General features: G+C 40.5%; 1 protein-coding gene across 2 annotated transcripts in view; it reads right to left on the reverse strand.

The window, feature by feature from the left end:
* The window catches only part of CTNND2 (catenin delta 2), a 769,728-nt gene that overhangs the window by 302,436 nt on the left and 451,148 nt on the right, over window positions 1-16,144 (reverse strand). For both annotated transcript variants that reach the window (XM_064270645.1, XM_064270649.1), the window contains one exon: window positions 12,162-12,375. In XM_064270645.1, coding sequence (XP_064126715.1) covers window positions 12,162-12,375 — 214 coding nt within the window. The remainder of the gene's footprint in view (window positions 1-12,161; window positions 12,376-16,144) is intronic.

The following is a 16,144-nucleotide window of genomic DNA, read 5'->3' on the forward strand; positions in this document are numbered from 1 at the left end:
TACCTCATTCAGGTTCTGTGTTAGCAAACTACTTGGCTGACAGGCCTAGAGCCTGGTCTTCAACTTGGCCTCTAGCAGTTGTTGTTAGTTTGCATTAAGTCAGTCCCCAACTAACCGCAGCCCCATGTGACAGAGTAGAACTGTCCGTAGGGGTTTCTTGGCTGTAATCTTTATGGATTGAAAATACCATGGCTTGGGTCAGGAGCACCTTAGTCCTCAAAGTGACATCTTTGCTATTTAACACTTTCAAGAGATCTTTTGCAGCAGATTTGTCCAATGCAATATTTAGTTTGATTTCTTGACTGCTGCTTCCATGGGCACTGATTGTGGATCCAAGTAAAACGAAATCCTTGACAACTTCAATCTTTTCTCCGTTTATCATGATGTTGCTCATTGGTCCAGTTGTGAGGATTTTTGTTTTCTTTATGTCAAGGTGTAATTTATACTGAAGGCTGGTGCTTTTGAATTATGGTGTGGGAGAAAAATATTAAGTATACCATGGACTGCCAGAAGAATGGACACATCTGTTTTGGAAGAAGTACAGCCAAGATGCTTCTTGAGATGGTTGAGAGTTGGCATTGGAAAAAAGAATCTTCTGAGGCCCTGAAACAACCTCACCAATTTCAGTGCAAGAATCCCTGGCTGCAGCTGCTGAAGGAACCAGAACCCCACAGAGGCACAGAGAACCCTGCTAGCTGAGATTGCGCAGAATGAAAAAAACAAAACAAAACAAAAACAAAAAACAGGGAAGATGGTTTTTACGCTTTAGCTAACTTAAGAATTGGGGACTTTGAACTTTAACACATAATGGCAAGAGATATTGATTTTTAGACTTTAATTCCTTTGAACTTTAATGTCTTTGGACTTCAACATGAAAGTGGATTTAAACTTTGATTTTTAATCTCTCCTTGGGAGTTTGATATTTGGAGGGGTTTACATTAAAATTCTAAGAATTTCTACATTGCTGGAATTTTATTACTAGAATGTATTCATTTTTATCTTTACAGTATTATTTAATCTGACTCTAGAATCTCTGATATGCTATGTTGGACAACCTGGTTGCACATTATTTGGGATGAGAAATATAATTGGGATCTAATTTTAAGTCTTAGGAACACTGTGATCTTGGATTTGATTTAAACAATAAGCTACTCTGGCCCATTCCAGAGGTCTTTGGTGTAAACTCCTGTCCACTAGGAGTTCCAGGTGGTCCTCCCAAATCCCCTGGAAGATGGGAGGAAGAGTATCCTGACAAACTCTCTTATCTTCTCCTTTGTAGCACAGTGGTTAAGAGCTCGGCTGCTAACCAAAAGGTTGGCAGTTTGAAACCACCTGCTGCTCTGTGGAAATTCTATGGGGCAGCTCTACTCTGTCCTATAGGGTTGCTATGAGTCGGAATAGACTCGATGGCAGTGGGTTTGGTTTGAGGAAATAAGCCACACCCCCGGCAAATAGGATAAGAGAGAAAAGAGGCTGGAGGTGTTAATAGGGGAATGCTTTCTCTCTGCTCCTGTATCTTCTTCTATAAAGGGTTTTCAGTTAACGATACTCTCAGACCGCTCTTGAATTAGCAAGCTCACTTGGTTAATAGGCCTAAAGTAATGCTATTAACTTAGCTTCTATCAGCAGCAGAAATAATATTTAGCGGTATTTATACTTTGTTTTATTTTTTGAATTGCTCAGAACTCATGTAGAGAGGTAGTTATTTATTAGAGACATATGGGAATAAAGAAGAGTGTGGAAGGAGTAACTCTCCAAGATGGGAACCCGATGGAGGTGGTTGGCTGGTAAATCTGACTGGAAGCCAGCACAGCCCTGGATATGCCCAGAGGGGAATCCGTGCCAATGAGTGGACTGACTCTTCCATCAGAGCCCCAGGAAAGAGCCATAGTCAGTGAAGGCAGGTGTATGGGATGCGGAAATGAGATGTAAGGCTAAAAATGGGTGATTGATTGAGTGGGATAGTTACTTACCCTTTCATTCTCCATTCCTACTTAGTTGGAGAGAAGAACCAGCAGCCAGAAATTACTGACCCCTATCCCCACGTCAGGCAAACAAACAAAACAAACTACTCAGAAGATTCTTCTACAAACAAATTGATTCCATTACAGGAGAACTAAAGAGCTAACTTGGATATATGAACCTTAGAGAAAAGCCTTCCTCATTAAGGTGTTTATAGGACTCCCCATTACAACAGCTCACTGCCACCTGCTCACACTGGATTAAAGCTTCACAGTTAACAAGCTTCACCCAGGGGCACGAAGCTCAGACAAATCCTATAACCCTTCAGTCTTACAAATGGGTAGAAAACTGAGGATCACCACACATTTAAATTAAACTGGCAAACTCACTGAGGAAGACCACCATAAGAAGAAACAGAAAAAAATGAAGCAGAGGAAAATAAAACAGATACAATTCAAAATAAAGAGAAAACAAACCCTATATCTAATAGCCTTAGAGAAATTCAAGAATATTTTACATTCACAAAACAAGAACAGAAGCTGTTAAAAAAAAAGCACAGCACAACACTGAATTCTTAAAATTAAAAATAAAAAGATGATTTCCCATGATGCCTTGCCAAACAAACAAATAAAACAACACTCATAATAAACAGGCTGGGGGAAAATACTGGCTATTGGAGAAATCTCTCAGAATGTATTACAAAAAGACAAAGGGTTCCAAACGATATAACAAAAGAAAAGAGATAGGAACAAATCAAGAGGTTCAAAATCTGACTAATAATAGTTCTAGATAGGGAGGGCAGAGAAAAGGGAGATATGAAAATTCTTTTTTAAATGATAAAAGACAATGTTCTAGGGCTGAAGAAGGTCATGGCTCTAAATCGGAAGTGTCCAACACCAATAACAATAAGACATACTACCAGATATATTATCATAGAACTTCAAAGTATCAAGGAAAAAATTACAGAAAATATTCCTAAGGAAAAAGATTTTCTATCTAGAATTATTATCTAGCAAATTATCTACCAGGTGTGAGGACTGAATACTGACATTTTCAGAATTTCATCTCCCAAGCACACTTTCGTAGAAGTTTTAAGGAAGTTAACCAAAAGAGAGGAGGGTATGGGATATACGGGATAGAGGTTCCAACCCAGGAGGCCTGTAGCAGCTCTAAAGACTAGTCACCCAAAAGGCAGAGGATTTTGGGAGGAATATCTACGGGGAAAAACCAACCCAGTTGCCTTTGTGTTGATTCCAACTCACAGCGATTCCATGTGCTCCACAGGGTTCTCAATGGCTGACTGTCCAGAAGTAGGTTCGCTAGGTCTCTCTTCTGAGGCACCTGTGGGTACTTCGACCTGGGTGAATCAAAACTCTAACCTTTGATGTACCAGCCAAACATGTTAACTACTCACTGAGGGACTCAATGAGGGAAGAAGGGAGAATTAATTACAACTGCAATGATGAAAAAGGTTGATGCTGTGGCCATAGCAACAGATAAGAGTGTAAAAACGGAGGGTCCATTCACATGTGATGCTGGAAACATTTTTCTTTGACAGATATCGTCAATGGCAACCCAGGGAAAAAGAAGAGCAATTGTAAAGTACCACATGTGACTGCTCTTCCATCGTGACTCCAGGGTTCTTCTCTAGCTTTCAATTTTTAGAATCAAGCAACAGAAAAACCTCGGGAAGGTTGACTATGGCTACATAATCAAGTGCACATATTTTCAACTCTGACAATGTAAAAGTGAAAGTATGATGACAGTTGATGAAGGAGAAAGGAGAAGAAATAGTGGGACTAATATCCTTATCTTACAAAATGGTTGGTCATGAGATAATGACTGTATTTGATGGGAGAAATGGAGGCTTATGTTTGAGGTTACTGACTAAAGTGGCAGAGGAACTAAGGATAATGATCCCATCATTTTGGATTTCACAAATGTGAAAAATCCTCCTCCATCATAATGGGATGCCAGTGCCTGTGATGGTTAATTTTATGTATCAACTTGGCTAGGCTATTGTCTTAGTCATCTACTGCTGGTATAACAGAAATACCACAAGTGGATGGTTTTAACAAACAGAAGTTTATTCTCTCACAGTTTAGGAGGCTGGAAGTCAAAATTTAGGGTGCCAGTTCTAAGGGAAGGCTATCTCTCTCTGTCAGTTCTGGTGGAATGTCCATGTTATCAATCTTCCCCTGGTCTAGGAGCTTCTTTGCACAGGAACCTTGGGTCCAAAGGACACATACTCCTCTGGCACTGCTTTCTTGGTGGATGAGTTCCCCCATGCCTCTCTGCTTGCTTCTCTCTTTTATGTCTCAAAAGAGATTTGCTTAAGACACAATCTCATTTTGTAGATTGAGTCCTGCCTCATTAACCTAACTGCTGCTAATCCCACGTCATTAACATTATAAAGGTACGATTTACAACACATAGGAAAATTACATCAGATGACAGAATGGTGGACAATCACACAATACTGGGAATTATGAACTAGCCAAGCTGACACACATTTTTGGGGGAACACAATTCAATCCATAACAGCTACCGTGCCTAGTCATTTGGTTCAACACTTGTTGAGACTGTTATGAAGTAGTTACATGTGATTAAATCAGTTGGACTAAGTAAAGGTAATTACCCTCCATGATGTGAGTGGGCCTCATCCAACAATTTGAAGGTCTTAAGAGCAAAATGAAAATTTTCTCTAGGGTGTATTTTGCCTCCAGACTACAAACAGACATTTTTCCAGAACTCCTTCACTCTTCCCTTTGCCTGACCTATGGATTTGGGACACAAAACTGTAGGGATCTTCAGCCTGTCACCTGACCTACAGATTTTGGACTTGCCAGCCCCTCTCTCCATAGTTGCATAAGTCAACTCCTTACAATCACTCAAACAGTTAGCGCTCTCTTTCTCCATATATGTAAACACACACATATATGTCTCACTGGTTCTGTTTCTCTGGAGAACCCTGACTAAAACAGTGTGAATAGCCTAAGATAATTGATTTGGATAGAATAAAATAAGCATTAGCATTTAAAGGGATGAAATAACCACAGGCAAACTAAGAAAAGCAAAACTTAACACTGACCGCCTCAGAGGGAATGGTGGGGAGGACAGGCAAGCCATGGGACCATCGCTTTCATTATAAGCATTTGTATAGTGTTTCATTTTTTAACCATATATATTTATCACTTTGATAAAAAAATTAAAAGAAAACAATACATTTAGCTATCATCCTTGCCAATTCCAATCCCCCACAAGTAGTTGCTTTAAGAAGATGAATTAAGAAACCAGGCCACTGAGGTCCTATGTATTTTAGACAGAGCAGCACTATTAAACCCTCATGCTTCTACACGTATTTGGACTGCTTTATTTCCCTGAACGATAGATGTGTTTCCTAACATCTGGGAAAGAGTGAAGGATTTGGGTCCTTTGGAGATTAGGCATTTAATCAACTGGCCTAATGCTGATAGGTGCTTGGCTGCTAACCGAAAGGTCAGCGATTCAAACCCACCAGGTGCTTCACAGGAGAAAGATGGGCCAGTATATTTCTGTAAAGATTTGTTGTTGTTCTTAGGTGTCATTGAGTCAGGACCAGCCAATAGCGACCCTAAGTGAAACAGAATGAAACGCTGCCCAGTCCTGTGCCATGCTCACAATCATTGTCACGTTCAAGCCTATTGTTACAGCCACTGTGTCAACCCATCTTGTTGAGGGTCTTCCTTTTTCTTGCTGATTCTCTTCTGTACCAAGCATGATGTCCTTCTCCAGGGACTGGTCCCTCCTGATAACATGTCCAAAGTACATGAAACGAAGTCTTACTATACTTGTTTCCAATGAGCATTCTGGCTGTACTTCTTCCAAGACAGATTTGTTCAATCTTCTGGCAGTTCATGGTATATTCAATGTTCTTCGTCAACACCGTAATTTGCAGGCATCAATTCTTCTTCAAGAATTTTCCTTATTCATTGTCCAGCTTTCACATGCATATGAAATGACTGAAAATACCATGGCTTGGGTCAGTCGCACCTTAGTCTTCAAAATGACATCTTCACTTTTCAAAACTTTAAAGAGGTCTTTTGCAGCAGATTTGCCCAATGCAACGCCTCTTTTGATTTCTTGACTGCTGTTTCCATGGTCATTGATTGTGGATCCAAGTAAACTGAAATCCTTGACAACTTCAATCTTTTCTCTGTTTATCATGTCCAGTTGTGAGGATTTTTGTTTTCTTTAGTTGAGATGTAACCCATATTAAAGGTTGTAAGATTTACAACTTTGGAAACCCTATAGGGCAGTTCTACTCTGTCCTATAGGGTCTCTAAGAGTTGGAATTGACTCAATGGAAATGGGTTTAGTTTTCTTGGTTTTTCAATAAAAATAAAGGTTTTCCGTTATTAGCTCACTTTGGACATATCATCAGGAAAGACCAATTGCTAGAAAAGGATATCATGTTTGGTAAAGTAGTAGTTGTTGTTGTTAGTTGCTGTCTAGTCAATTCTGACTCATGGTGACCCCATGTGTGCAGAACAGAACTGCTCCATAAGGTCTTCTTGGCTGTGAGTTTTTGCAAGCAGATTGCCAGGCTTGTCTTCTGTGGTGCCACTGGGTAGTTTGGAAAGACCAGTCTTTCAGCTGGTAGGCAAGTGCTTAACCGTTTGTGGCATCCAGGGACTCCGTGGTAAAGCAGAGGGCCAATGAAAATGAGGGAAAACTTCAATGAGATGGATTGACACGTGTCTTGGTCATCTAGTGCTGCTATAACAGAGATACCACAAATGGATGGCTTTAACAAAGAGAAATCTATTTTCTCACAGTCTAGTAGATTACAAATCTAAATTCAGGGCATCAGCTCCAGGGGAAGGCTTTCTCTCTCTGTTGGCTCTGGAGGAAGGTCCTTGTCCTCAATCTTCCCCTGGCTGAGGAGCTTCTCAGGTGCAGGGACCCTGTGTCCAAAGGACGTACTCTGCTCCTGGTGCTGCTTTCTTGGTGATATAAGGTCCCCCACTCCTGCTTGCTTCCCTTTCCTTTTATCTCTTGAGAGATAAAAGGCGGTACAGGCCACACCCCAGGGAAACTCCCTTTACCTTAGATCAGAGAGATGACCTGAATAAGGGTGGTGTTATAATTCTACCCTAATCCTTTCAACATAAAATCACAATGACAAAATGGAGGACAACCACACAATACTGGGAATCATGGCCTAACCAAGTTGATACACACATTTTTTGGGGGACACAATTCAATCCATGACAACACAATAGCATTAACAATGGACTCAAACATACCAATGATCAAGAAGATGGCTCCGGACTGAGCAACATTTCCTTCCGTTTTATACGGGGCTGCCATAAGTTGAAGCTGACTTGACGGCAACTAACGACAATAACAATGCCAAAAAGTAAAATAGTTAAAATGAAGCCTGCCTCCTTAATTAAAAGGAAAGATGGTTTGGACCTGTGAAGCTAAGATGAAAGAATACACTCTACGCTTGCAAAAGTAGAACTCTCAAGGACACTTGCTTTAATGGAAATACAACTTATTTATTAAGTTCTATGGTTTCATAAAAATGGTTTTATTATGATTTTAAAACATCCTGAAATCTTTAGTTGGGCATTTCAAAATTTAGGTTGATTATCTCCATATTTAGGGAGAGAAAAAACATATTAGGCAAGCCCAAAAGACTTGCAGCATTTCTAATCAAAGTTTATTTGCTTAGGAGGATTTCAAGTAATGGTGAGCATATAATAGCTTCAACTGGCTTTAAAAAAAATTCTGATCATCATCTCGTAGCAATTATTGCCTAGGAAGAAAATTATTTATTGAAAGGCCTGGCAGGCAATGGCTAAATATATTCTGCTGTGAATAGATCGTGCAGTGCAAACAGGCAGCTGCTGCTTTAAGCATGCGTGTTTATCGTGTTGAATGTCAGTGCATGTAAATACCTCGATTTTAACATTTTATTATTGTTCAAATGGTTTGCCAAGCAATATTCAATAAATAATTTAAATCTTTTGCAGGATCATTTCTTTTTGTGTTCTATTACTTATAACTCGGTGCTCTCGACACTGTCGGTCCTGCTGGATAGAAAGACTAGGTCTAATCTAAAATCGGGTAGATTTTTAAAAAAATCACGCTTCGCCTTTTAAAACATCTGTGAAATGCTTCTCTTGAATATTTGTTTACAAAACATCTTAGTGTGGAAACACCTACAGGATGTTATTCCCCCCATCCTTTCATATTGTTTCTCAGCACACTCATTTATTCTCATGCATTTGCTAACAGGCAGGAAAGAGAAATCAAGAAAAAATGCTTGTGTGCTGCTGGGGCTCCCTGTGGTGTATGAGGTGGCTCCTTGCTGAACTCTGTATTGTGTTCTCTGGAGAATCACAATGGAAGTCATTGCAATTAAGTCACTGTTTCATTTAATCCATGTATAAATATCTAAACTAATTCCAAAAAAAAAAAAGGATTCGAGACAAATACAAGTGGAGACACACTTCTCACTCATACATGCTCATCATCTGCTCCAGTGTCTAGTGCTCCAAGTCCTTGCTGCTGATGTAGTTAAGTTTCTAAAATGTAGACACACTTATCAGAGACATCACTCTAATTATTTAACAGCCAGTAAGGGCCTTTTTTTAAGGGCCAGGCAGTGATTTGTTCCATTAGGCATGGAGTTGCCATAAGTCGGAGGCCCACTCAATGGTAGCCAACCATTCAGAACCAGGGCTCTGACTCACTGCAATGGATGCTGGCTTAGCATCAAAGTGGCTGTGCTCATGGAGATCAGCTGAATGTCAAACCTGTCCATGAAGATGTCCCAGGCTTAGTATAGCACCTGACATCCTATAGAAATTCAAAGGGATTTGCTGAACATATGAGTAAAGAATGGAGCAAGTGCCTGAATTCACACAGAATGGCTTATTGTACTAGAAAGTTCATCAGACTTGAGCCTACAGGAGTCTTGGAGAAGGAGTGGAAAGAGAATAATAGAAAAGATGAATGGATTACCTTGAGGTTAAACTGGAGCCCTGGTGGTACAGTGGTTAAGAACTTGGCTGCTATCCAAAAGGCAGGCAGTTGAAATCAACCAGCCGCTCCTTGGAAACCCTATGGGGCAGTTCTACTCTGTCCTATGGAGTTCCTATGAGTCAGAGTTGACTCAACGGCAATGGGTTTGCTTTGATTTTGAGGTTAAACCAGATTACCTGCGCTAAAAACCAGATACCCAAACTGCCAGAGCTGACAGGACCCAAGCTTTCACAGCTCACTTGCTGGACAACCATGGACAGTGCTGAAGATTAAAAATAACTAATGTTCTTTGAAGTGTATGTATTTTGGCATATTTTATTTTTGCTTCAGTTTTTAGCAGGGCCACCTTTGGTTAGATGTGTACCATCGATGCTGTGTTAAAACAGTACCATCACAGTCCTTCAGGTTTCCCGGCATCCACACTTTTCTACCAGTATGGATATTTAGGATGAGAAGCAGCTCTGTTCGCAGCAGCAACTTCTTACTTGCTGGAATGTTCTCTTAGATGTCCGCTGCCGATTTCCTTTTCTAGAGTGGTAGCTTGATCGAGGTGCTTATTGTTTTTCAAGAGTACCCAGATGGCAACTCCAGAAACCATGAACTTCACCCTGGCAAAATTTTCTGGTGACACACTTTTTTTGAAAAAGGTGAAACTCATGCCAGAAGTTCAGCCAACCTCAACAAGGTCCCACCTCTAAGAAGGTAGAAAACACCTTTTAAAACTACAACCCCAGTAACTCTTGGTCAGTTCTCCTTTCTTGGTACACATACTGTGGCTCTGATGGTCTGGAAGGCATTTGTGGCAGAAGACAGCACTTCTTCTAGAAGGGGAGGTGGAGAGAGCGTCAGCCACCAGCCCATGTGCATAAAGAAACTTCAGGTCATGACATGACCATGGGTACAAAGACTGCCTCTTCTCAAAAGGAGCAGAAGCAGAGGTAAGCTCCTGCCTGTATATCAAGTACTAACATCTTTCCTACAGCCAACATGCTACCATGAAAATCTTGGCATTATGAAGAAGTTATCTGCCTTTGATGTGTCCAAAAGTGGCTCCCATAAAAATCCATGACATTGCCCAGGTGTACACAGATGACGCTCGGGTTTATCTAATGGATGACACCCAGGATCTGTCTGAACCCATACTCAAGGTAATAGAGTAGCTGACAGTTCCTTTATAGTTACTTCACATATGAGACACAGTGTGGGCCACGCTGCAGTGGGAGACGTCACAGAACAGGGGCGATGCTTCCATTTCCTTTCCATCTTAAAGCCATCAATCAATCATCTCAACCTTCTGCATGTGGCTGAGTTGTCTTGGCCATGAGATAAGTCATCAAACAGGAGGCTTCCACACAACGGTTTTGCATTGGAGAGGATTTAAATTTTGGTAAAATCCAAGTCTTTTGAATCATGACAAAGATGCATAAGACAAACAGAAGATAACTCCTTCAGTTCTGTTGACACCATATATCCACTGGCAAGATCTTAACACACAAGAAGCACCATAGATTTTTGTTTTTTTTCCATGACATTCAGTCAGTCTTTTATTTTGGGCATTTCCAACCTAAACCCACGGACCCACAGAGATGAGGACAGATGGATAATGGCAGGGTATGTTTCATTTATTTAACTCACTCAAAGTATCCCAGGCATCATGTGGGGATAATAACAGTTTTACCTTACCTGACCCATGTCAACCCACATTTGTTTAATGTAAAACACTACTTTAGTAGCATTGTAACCCTTTCTTGCTGTTATGTTGTTAGGTGTCATCGAGTTGGTTTTGACCCCTAGCAACCCTCTGTACAACAGAAGGAAACACTGCTCAGTCCTGTGCCATTCTCATGATCGTTGTTATGCTTGTGCCCATTGTTGTAACACACAACAATAACAATTGTAACTCACAAAGACAATTCTCCAGCTTACAGAAAGAATATAAGAAAAAAAGGAGAGGTCTGATTCTAATTGAACTAAGAATGTGAACGAGCTGTGACAACCATCCTGTCGAGTTGATTGTGACTCACGGGGACTCCGAGGACCCATAGGGTTTCCAAGGCTGTACATCTTTACAGAAGCAGACTACTACACCTTTCTCCCATAGAACAGCTGGGGGGCTCAAACCACTGACCTCTCGGTTAGCAGCTGAGCACTTAACCACTGCACCACCAGGGCTCTTGACAATAATCTTAAAGGTATAAATTTGAGATATGCTAAAGCTGGGAGCCTTGGCTCAGGAAAGAACAAACACTTATGACTCTCTGGCTTAAGTAGTATATTGTCTTAATAAACAAATCCACATATTGATCACCAGCATGGCTACAAGGAAATTTTAAGTTGAGACAAGGAGAGTAGAATCATGGATATTTAAAAAAAAGATCCTTGTTTGAGAGTCAACTTTGTAACCCATTTGGCAAATACCTGCTCAAATACTTGGATGAACCCCAAAACACTTAACACCTAGAATGGCAATAAGCATAATGAAAAAAGGGTAAACATTACAGTAATTTGAAACGTTATTTTGCAATCACTTATATCACTGGCACTCCAATAAGTGAGACTGCACATTTCAAAAGAAAAGGTTGGCAGCTAACAGCTACCAAGCACTCACACATACTCCAGTGAAGGCAGGTGCTAAGTGCTTGACACACTCACATTTATCAAATCCTCACAGCTCTATGAGGTGGGTATTATTACCTCCATCTACAGAACTCAAAAGTTCTATGGTCACAGAAAGGCTTTCTTTCCCGTTCAGCTTCGTAAACTTCTTCAACATTGAATAATGTAACTTTCTGACATTTAATAGGCATAAATATTTTATTCAAGAGATTAACTGTAATTCCCTTACGCTCTCTGCTGTGAGCCACACTATAACCAGAATTTATACCTTATTACCAATACCTCTAGTCTGCACGAGTCAGAATCAACTCGACGACAACTAACAACAACAAATACCTCGCACACCTCGTCCTTATATCAATACATGTGCTTTACATTCGATACCATTTTATTCACTTGTTTATTCATTTGTAAACACATAATGAGGCCCACTGCGATGTTAGCACTCTGAAAGGTCATGAGCCTAATACTCAGCACATCTGCTACCATGCTGGATAATGACACACTGATCTTGAGAGTCAACCACGATGTTAACAATGGTCTCTAACCTGTGACCAGCTCCCGGATCTCCAGGTCTGTGGTCTTGCGCAGCAGCCTCACCAGCGCTGGGATGCCACCGCAGTTTTTCAGGGCAATTTTATTATCGTCATTGGCCTTCCCATACACCAAGTTCCTCAGAGCTCCACAGGCACTACGGTGGACTTCCGTCATCCGGTGATCCAGCAGGTCCACCAGGAGCTGTATGCCTCCTTGTCGCCTTATCTGAAAGAGCAAAGACACCACTTTTGCTTTAGAGAAAAGGAATGAACAAATCAGCCTTAGAAGAAACACAAGCAGAATGCTCCTTAGAAGCAAGGAAGGCAAGCCTTTGGTTCACTTACTTTGGACACATCTTCAAGAAAGACCAATCACTAGCAAAAGGATATATTTGGTAAAGTAGAGTGTTGGTGGAAATGAGGGGAAACCCTCAATGAGATAGACTGACCCAAGAGCCACAACAATGGACTCAAGCATTCCAGTGATCACGAAGAGGGTGCAGGACCGGCAACATGTTGGTCTGTGATACATAAGGTTGTCATGAATCAAAGTGGACTTGACAGCAACTAACAACAACAATAAATAACATCTAAACCAAAACGTATTTTTCTTATATTTGCTACAATTAATTGCACTGAGTTGAATTAAGGGACAGAAAGGAAAAAAAAAAAAATGTTATCTTCAGCTTTCATTGCCTTTACTTTGCTTTAATATCCTACCAATAAAAATTCAAATGCATTTTCTTTTAAGCTATGGAATTTTGGAAAGGTGATTTTAACTTTTTGATGGGTGTCTTGGACATTTCTCTCCATAAAAATATGCCACCCACCTGTGGCATGAACCAGATGGAGGAGCAAAAGGCATCAGAGTCTTTCTCATTCCTTAGATTTATTAAATTTAACCAGTGTCTTAAAGGTCTGCAGGACTGATGTACAAAATGTGAAAATTATGCTTAATAGGGTAATACTTCAAACATTTCAAAGGAACTAGAAGCTAAATGAGAAACCAGAAGAACTGATACAAGGATATTCGTCCGAGAAGATATGGGAAAATAAGAAAGTCACTTGCAATGAGAGTCAAAATATTAAGACTAAGACATGCTATATGCTTATTTGATAACAAAAAATACGTTAAATTTTAGTGTTTTTTTAGACAGTATTTTTATCATAAGTGAATGAAAACCAAATGGCAGTATGCTTCCAGGTGCATGTCTTTCCTACTGTCCCTTGAATTTTAGATCAATTTTAAAACTTAAGTTGGAAACAAAAAAATAAAGTGGCTAGTTAACATGGAGTAATTCAACAAGTTTTTAACAGCATAGCTGCTTTTGAATAGTTCTGTGTTTTATATGAAAATGGAAACACTGGTGGCATAGTGGTTAAGTGCTATGGCTACTAACCAAAAGGTCGGCAGTTCGAATCTGCCAGGCACTCCTTGGAAACTCTACGGGGCAGTTCTACTCTGTCCTATAGGGTCGCTATGAGTTGGAATCGACTCGAGGGCAGTGGGTTTGGTTTGGTTTTTTTTTTAGGATGACTAGAATAAAAAAGTCAGATGATAACAAGTGTTGGCGAGGACAGAGGGCAATCAGAACCTTCACACACTGCTGACAGGAAGGTAAAATGGTGGTGCTGTTGCTTTAGACAACAGTCTGGCATTCCTCAATCGGCTAAACATAAAGTCACCATGTTTTTGTTGGTGTTGCCAGTTGCTGTTGATTCACTCATGGCGGCCCCACGTGTGCAGAGCAGAACTGCTCCAGGAGGTTTTCAAGGCTGTGACCTTTTAGAAGCAGATCACCAGGCCTGTCTTCAGAAGCGTCTCCAGGTGGGTTTGAAATGCCAATCTTTCGACTAGTAGTCAAGTGTTAACCGTTTACACCATGCAGCGACTCAGGCCCTATACGACACAGCAGAACTGCCCCATTGGGTTTCCAAGGAATGCCTACTGGATTTGAATTGCTGACCACTTGGTTAGCAGCCGTAGCTCTTAACCACTACACCACCAGGGTTTCCAGAGACCTTAGAGTTACCATATAACTCAGAAATTCCACTCCTAGGTATATGTCTATGAAAAAATGAAAATATATGTCTACACCTTTTGGTTAGCTGCCGAGCTCTTCTTAACCACTGAACCACGAGGGCTCCAACATGAAAGAATCTTGAAAACAATACCCTAAGTGAAAAAAGTCAAATACAAAAGACCACATATTGTATGATTCCAACCATAAACAATATCCAGAAGAGTTCAATCCTTAGAATTATAAAGTAAATTAGTGGCTGCTTAGGGTTTTTTTTTTTTTTTTTACGGTTAGGGAGGATGGGAGCTAGGGAGGTTAATGGACAAAGGGTATGGAATTTCCTTCTGAAGTGATGAAAACTGTTCTAAATTTGACTGTGGTGAGGTTGCACCTACCTGCAAAAATACCAAAACCACTGAATTGTAACTTTAAACGGAAAAAGTGTATGGTATGTGAACTATATCTCAATAAAGCTGTTAAAAAAAAGTAACAGTCTGAACCAAAGCTACTTTCCAATCCAGCATTCTTGTTTTATGTTAACCTGTTATAGAATTCTTCCATAGAAAGTAACACCTTGTAACTTGCTTATTTCTCATGTTTTTTGTTATGTCTTTTTCTTCTAGGGTATATATTCTGGGAGGGCAATCTCCGTGCTTTTTTCACAGATACATGCCTATCCCAAGTGCCTACAGCAATGCCTGGAACACAGAACTATTTGTTGAATGAATATATTTGCTGAATATATATTTGTTGGCTGAATGGGGGAGGATAATTCATAACCCGCCATAGTTAATATTTCTCAGATCAGCTAAAACAGTGCTTTTCAAAACTGAGTAACATCCCTCTTGAATGAAAAAAAGAATCCTTTTGTAAATGGAGAGAATGTACCCAGGGGCTAGGACAGCTCTTCCTGCATCAACTTACACACATAATGAGTCATTCACACTTGGTGGATACCTAGACGATTCGGAATATGCTTATAGGAATTAGTCTCCACTATCAACAAAATGTAAGCCTAAGAAGTTGAAATCCTCACAGAACTCATGGACGCTCCTTCCCTAACTTGCAGAACATGAATGTGTATATCCATGTTGCACCTCCTGTGAGAATGGGACCAGGACAGGAAGGGGAGGAGGACTCAGAGGAGGGACAGGGCTTGTAAGCAGGGCATTAATGTAAGCCTAAGAAGTTGAAATCCTCACAGAACTCATGGACGCTCCTTCCCTAACTTGCAGAACATGAATGTGTATATCCATGTTGCACCTCCTGTGAGAATGGGACCAGGACAGGAAGGGGAGGAGGACTCAGAGGAGGGACAGGGCTTGTAAGCAGGGCATTAGCTTTCTGTAAAGGAACTCTGGTGGTGCAGTGATTAAGTGCTTAGCTGCTAACTGAAAGGTCGGTGGATTCGCACCAGCAGCTTAGCAGGAGAAAGAGGTGGCAGCCTGCTTCGGTAAAGATTACAACCTTGGGAACACTATGGGGCAGTTCTACTCTGTCTTATTGGGTTGCGATGAGTCAGAATCAACTTGAAGGCAATGGTTTTCTTTTTTTTTTTGGTTTTAGCTTCCTATGGTGCCTGCACAGCCCGTGAGCAGTTAGGGTACCTGGAGAGGGAGGTGGCTAAAGGGATTATTGGGTCAATTAAAAAAGGATCAGAAAACAGTTTTGTCCAATTTACAGTTTCACCTAGGGCCTGCCTGGAAATCACCCAAGAGAAATGAAGTTTGTGTCTTGAACATAGAAATCTGAATTATAACAACATCCACTTCATTATAACACTTCAGAAGGGATATTCCATTCATATGAAAAGATTAAGACATGAATGTCATTTCTTCTTTGCCTGTGTATTTGCTTTAAAATTCTCGGGGTTTAGTTTTCTGAATAATGATGAAGCCATTAAAAAAGATAATAAATCCATCCTTACAGTGAACCTGTCAGTTATATACTTAAAAGTGGATGGTACAGGAAATC

Source organism: Loxodonta africana, chromosome 2 (assembly GCF_030014295.1).
Source record: "Loxodonta africana isolate mLoxAfr1 chromosome 2, mLoxAfr1.hap2, whole genome shotgun sequence".
NCBI lineage: Eukaryota > Metazoa > Chordata > Mammalia > Proboscidea > Elephantidae > Loxodonta > Loxodonta africana.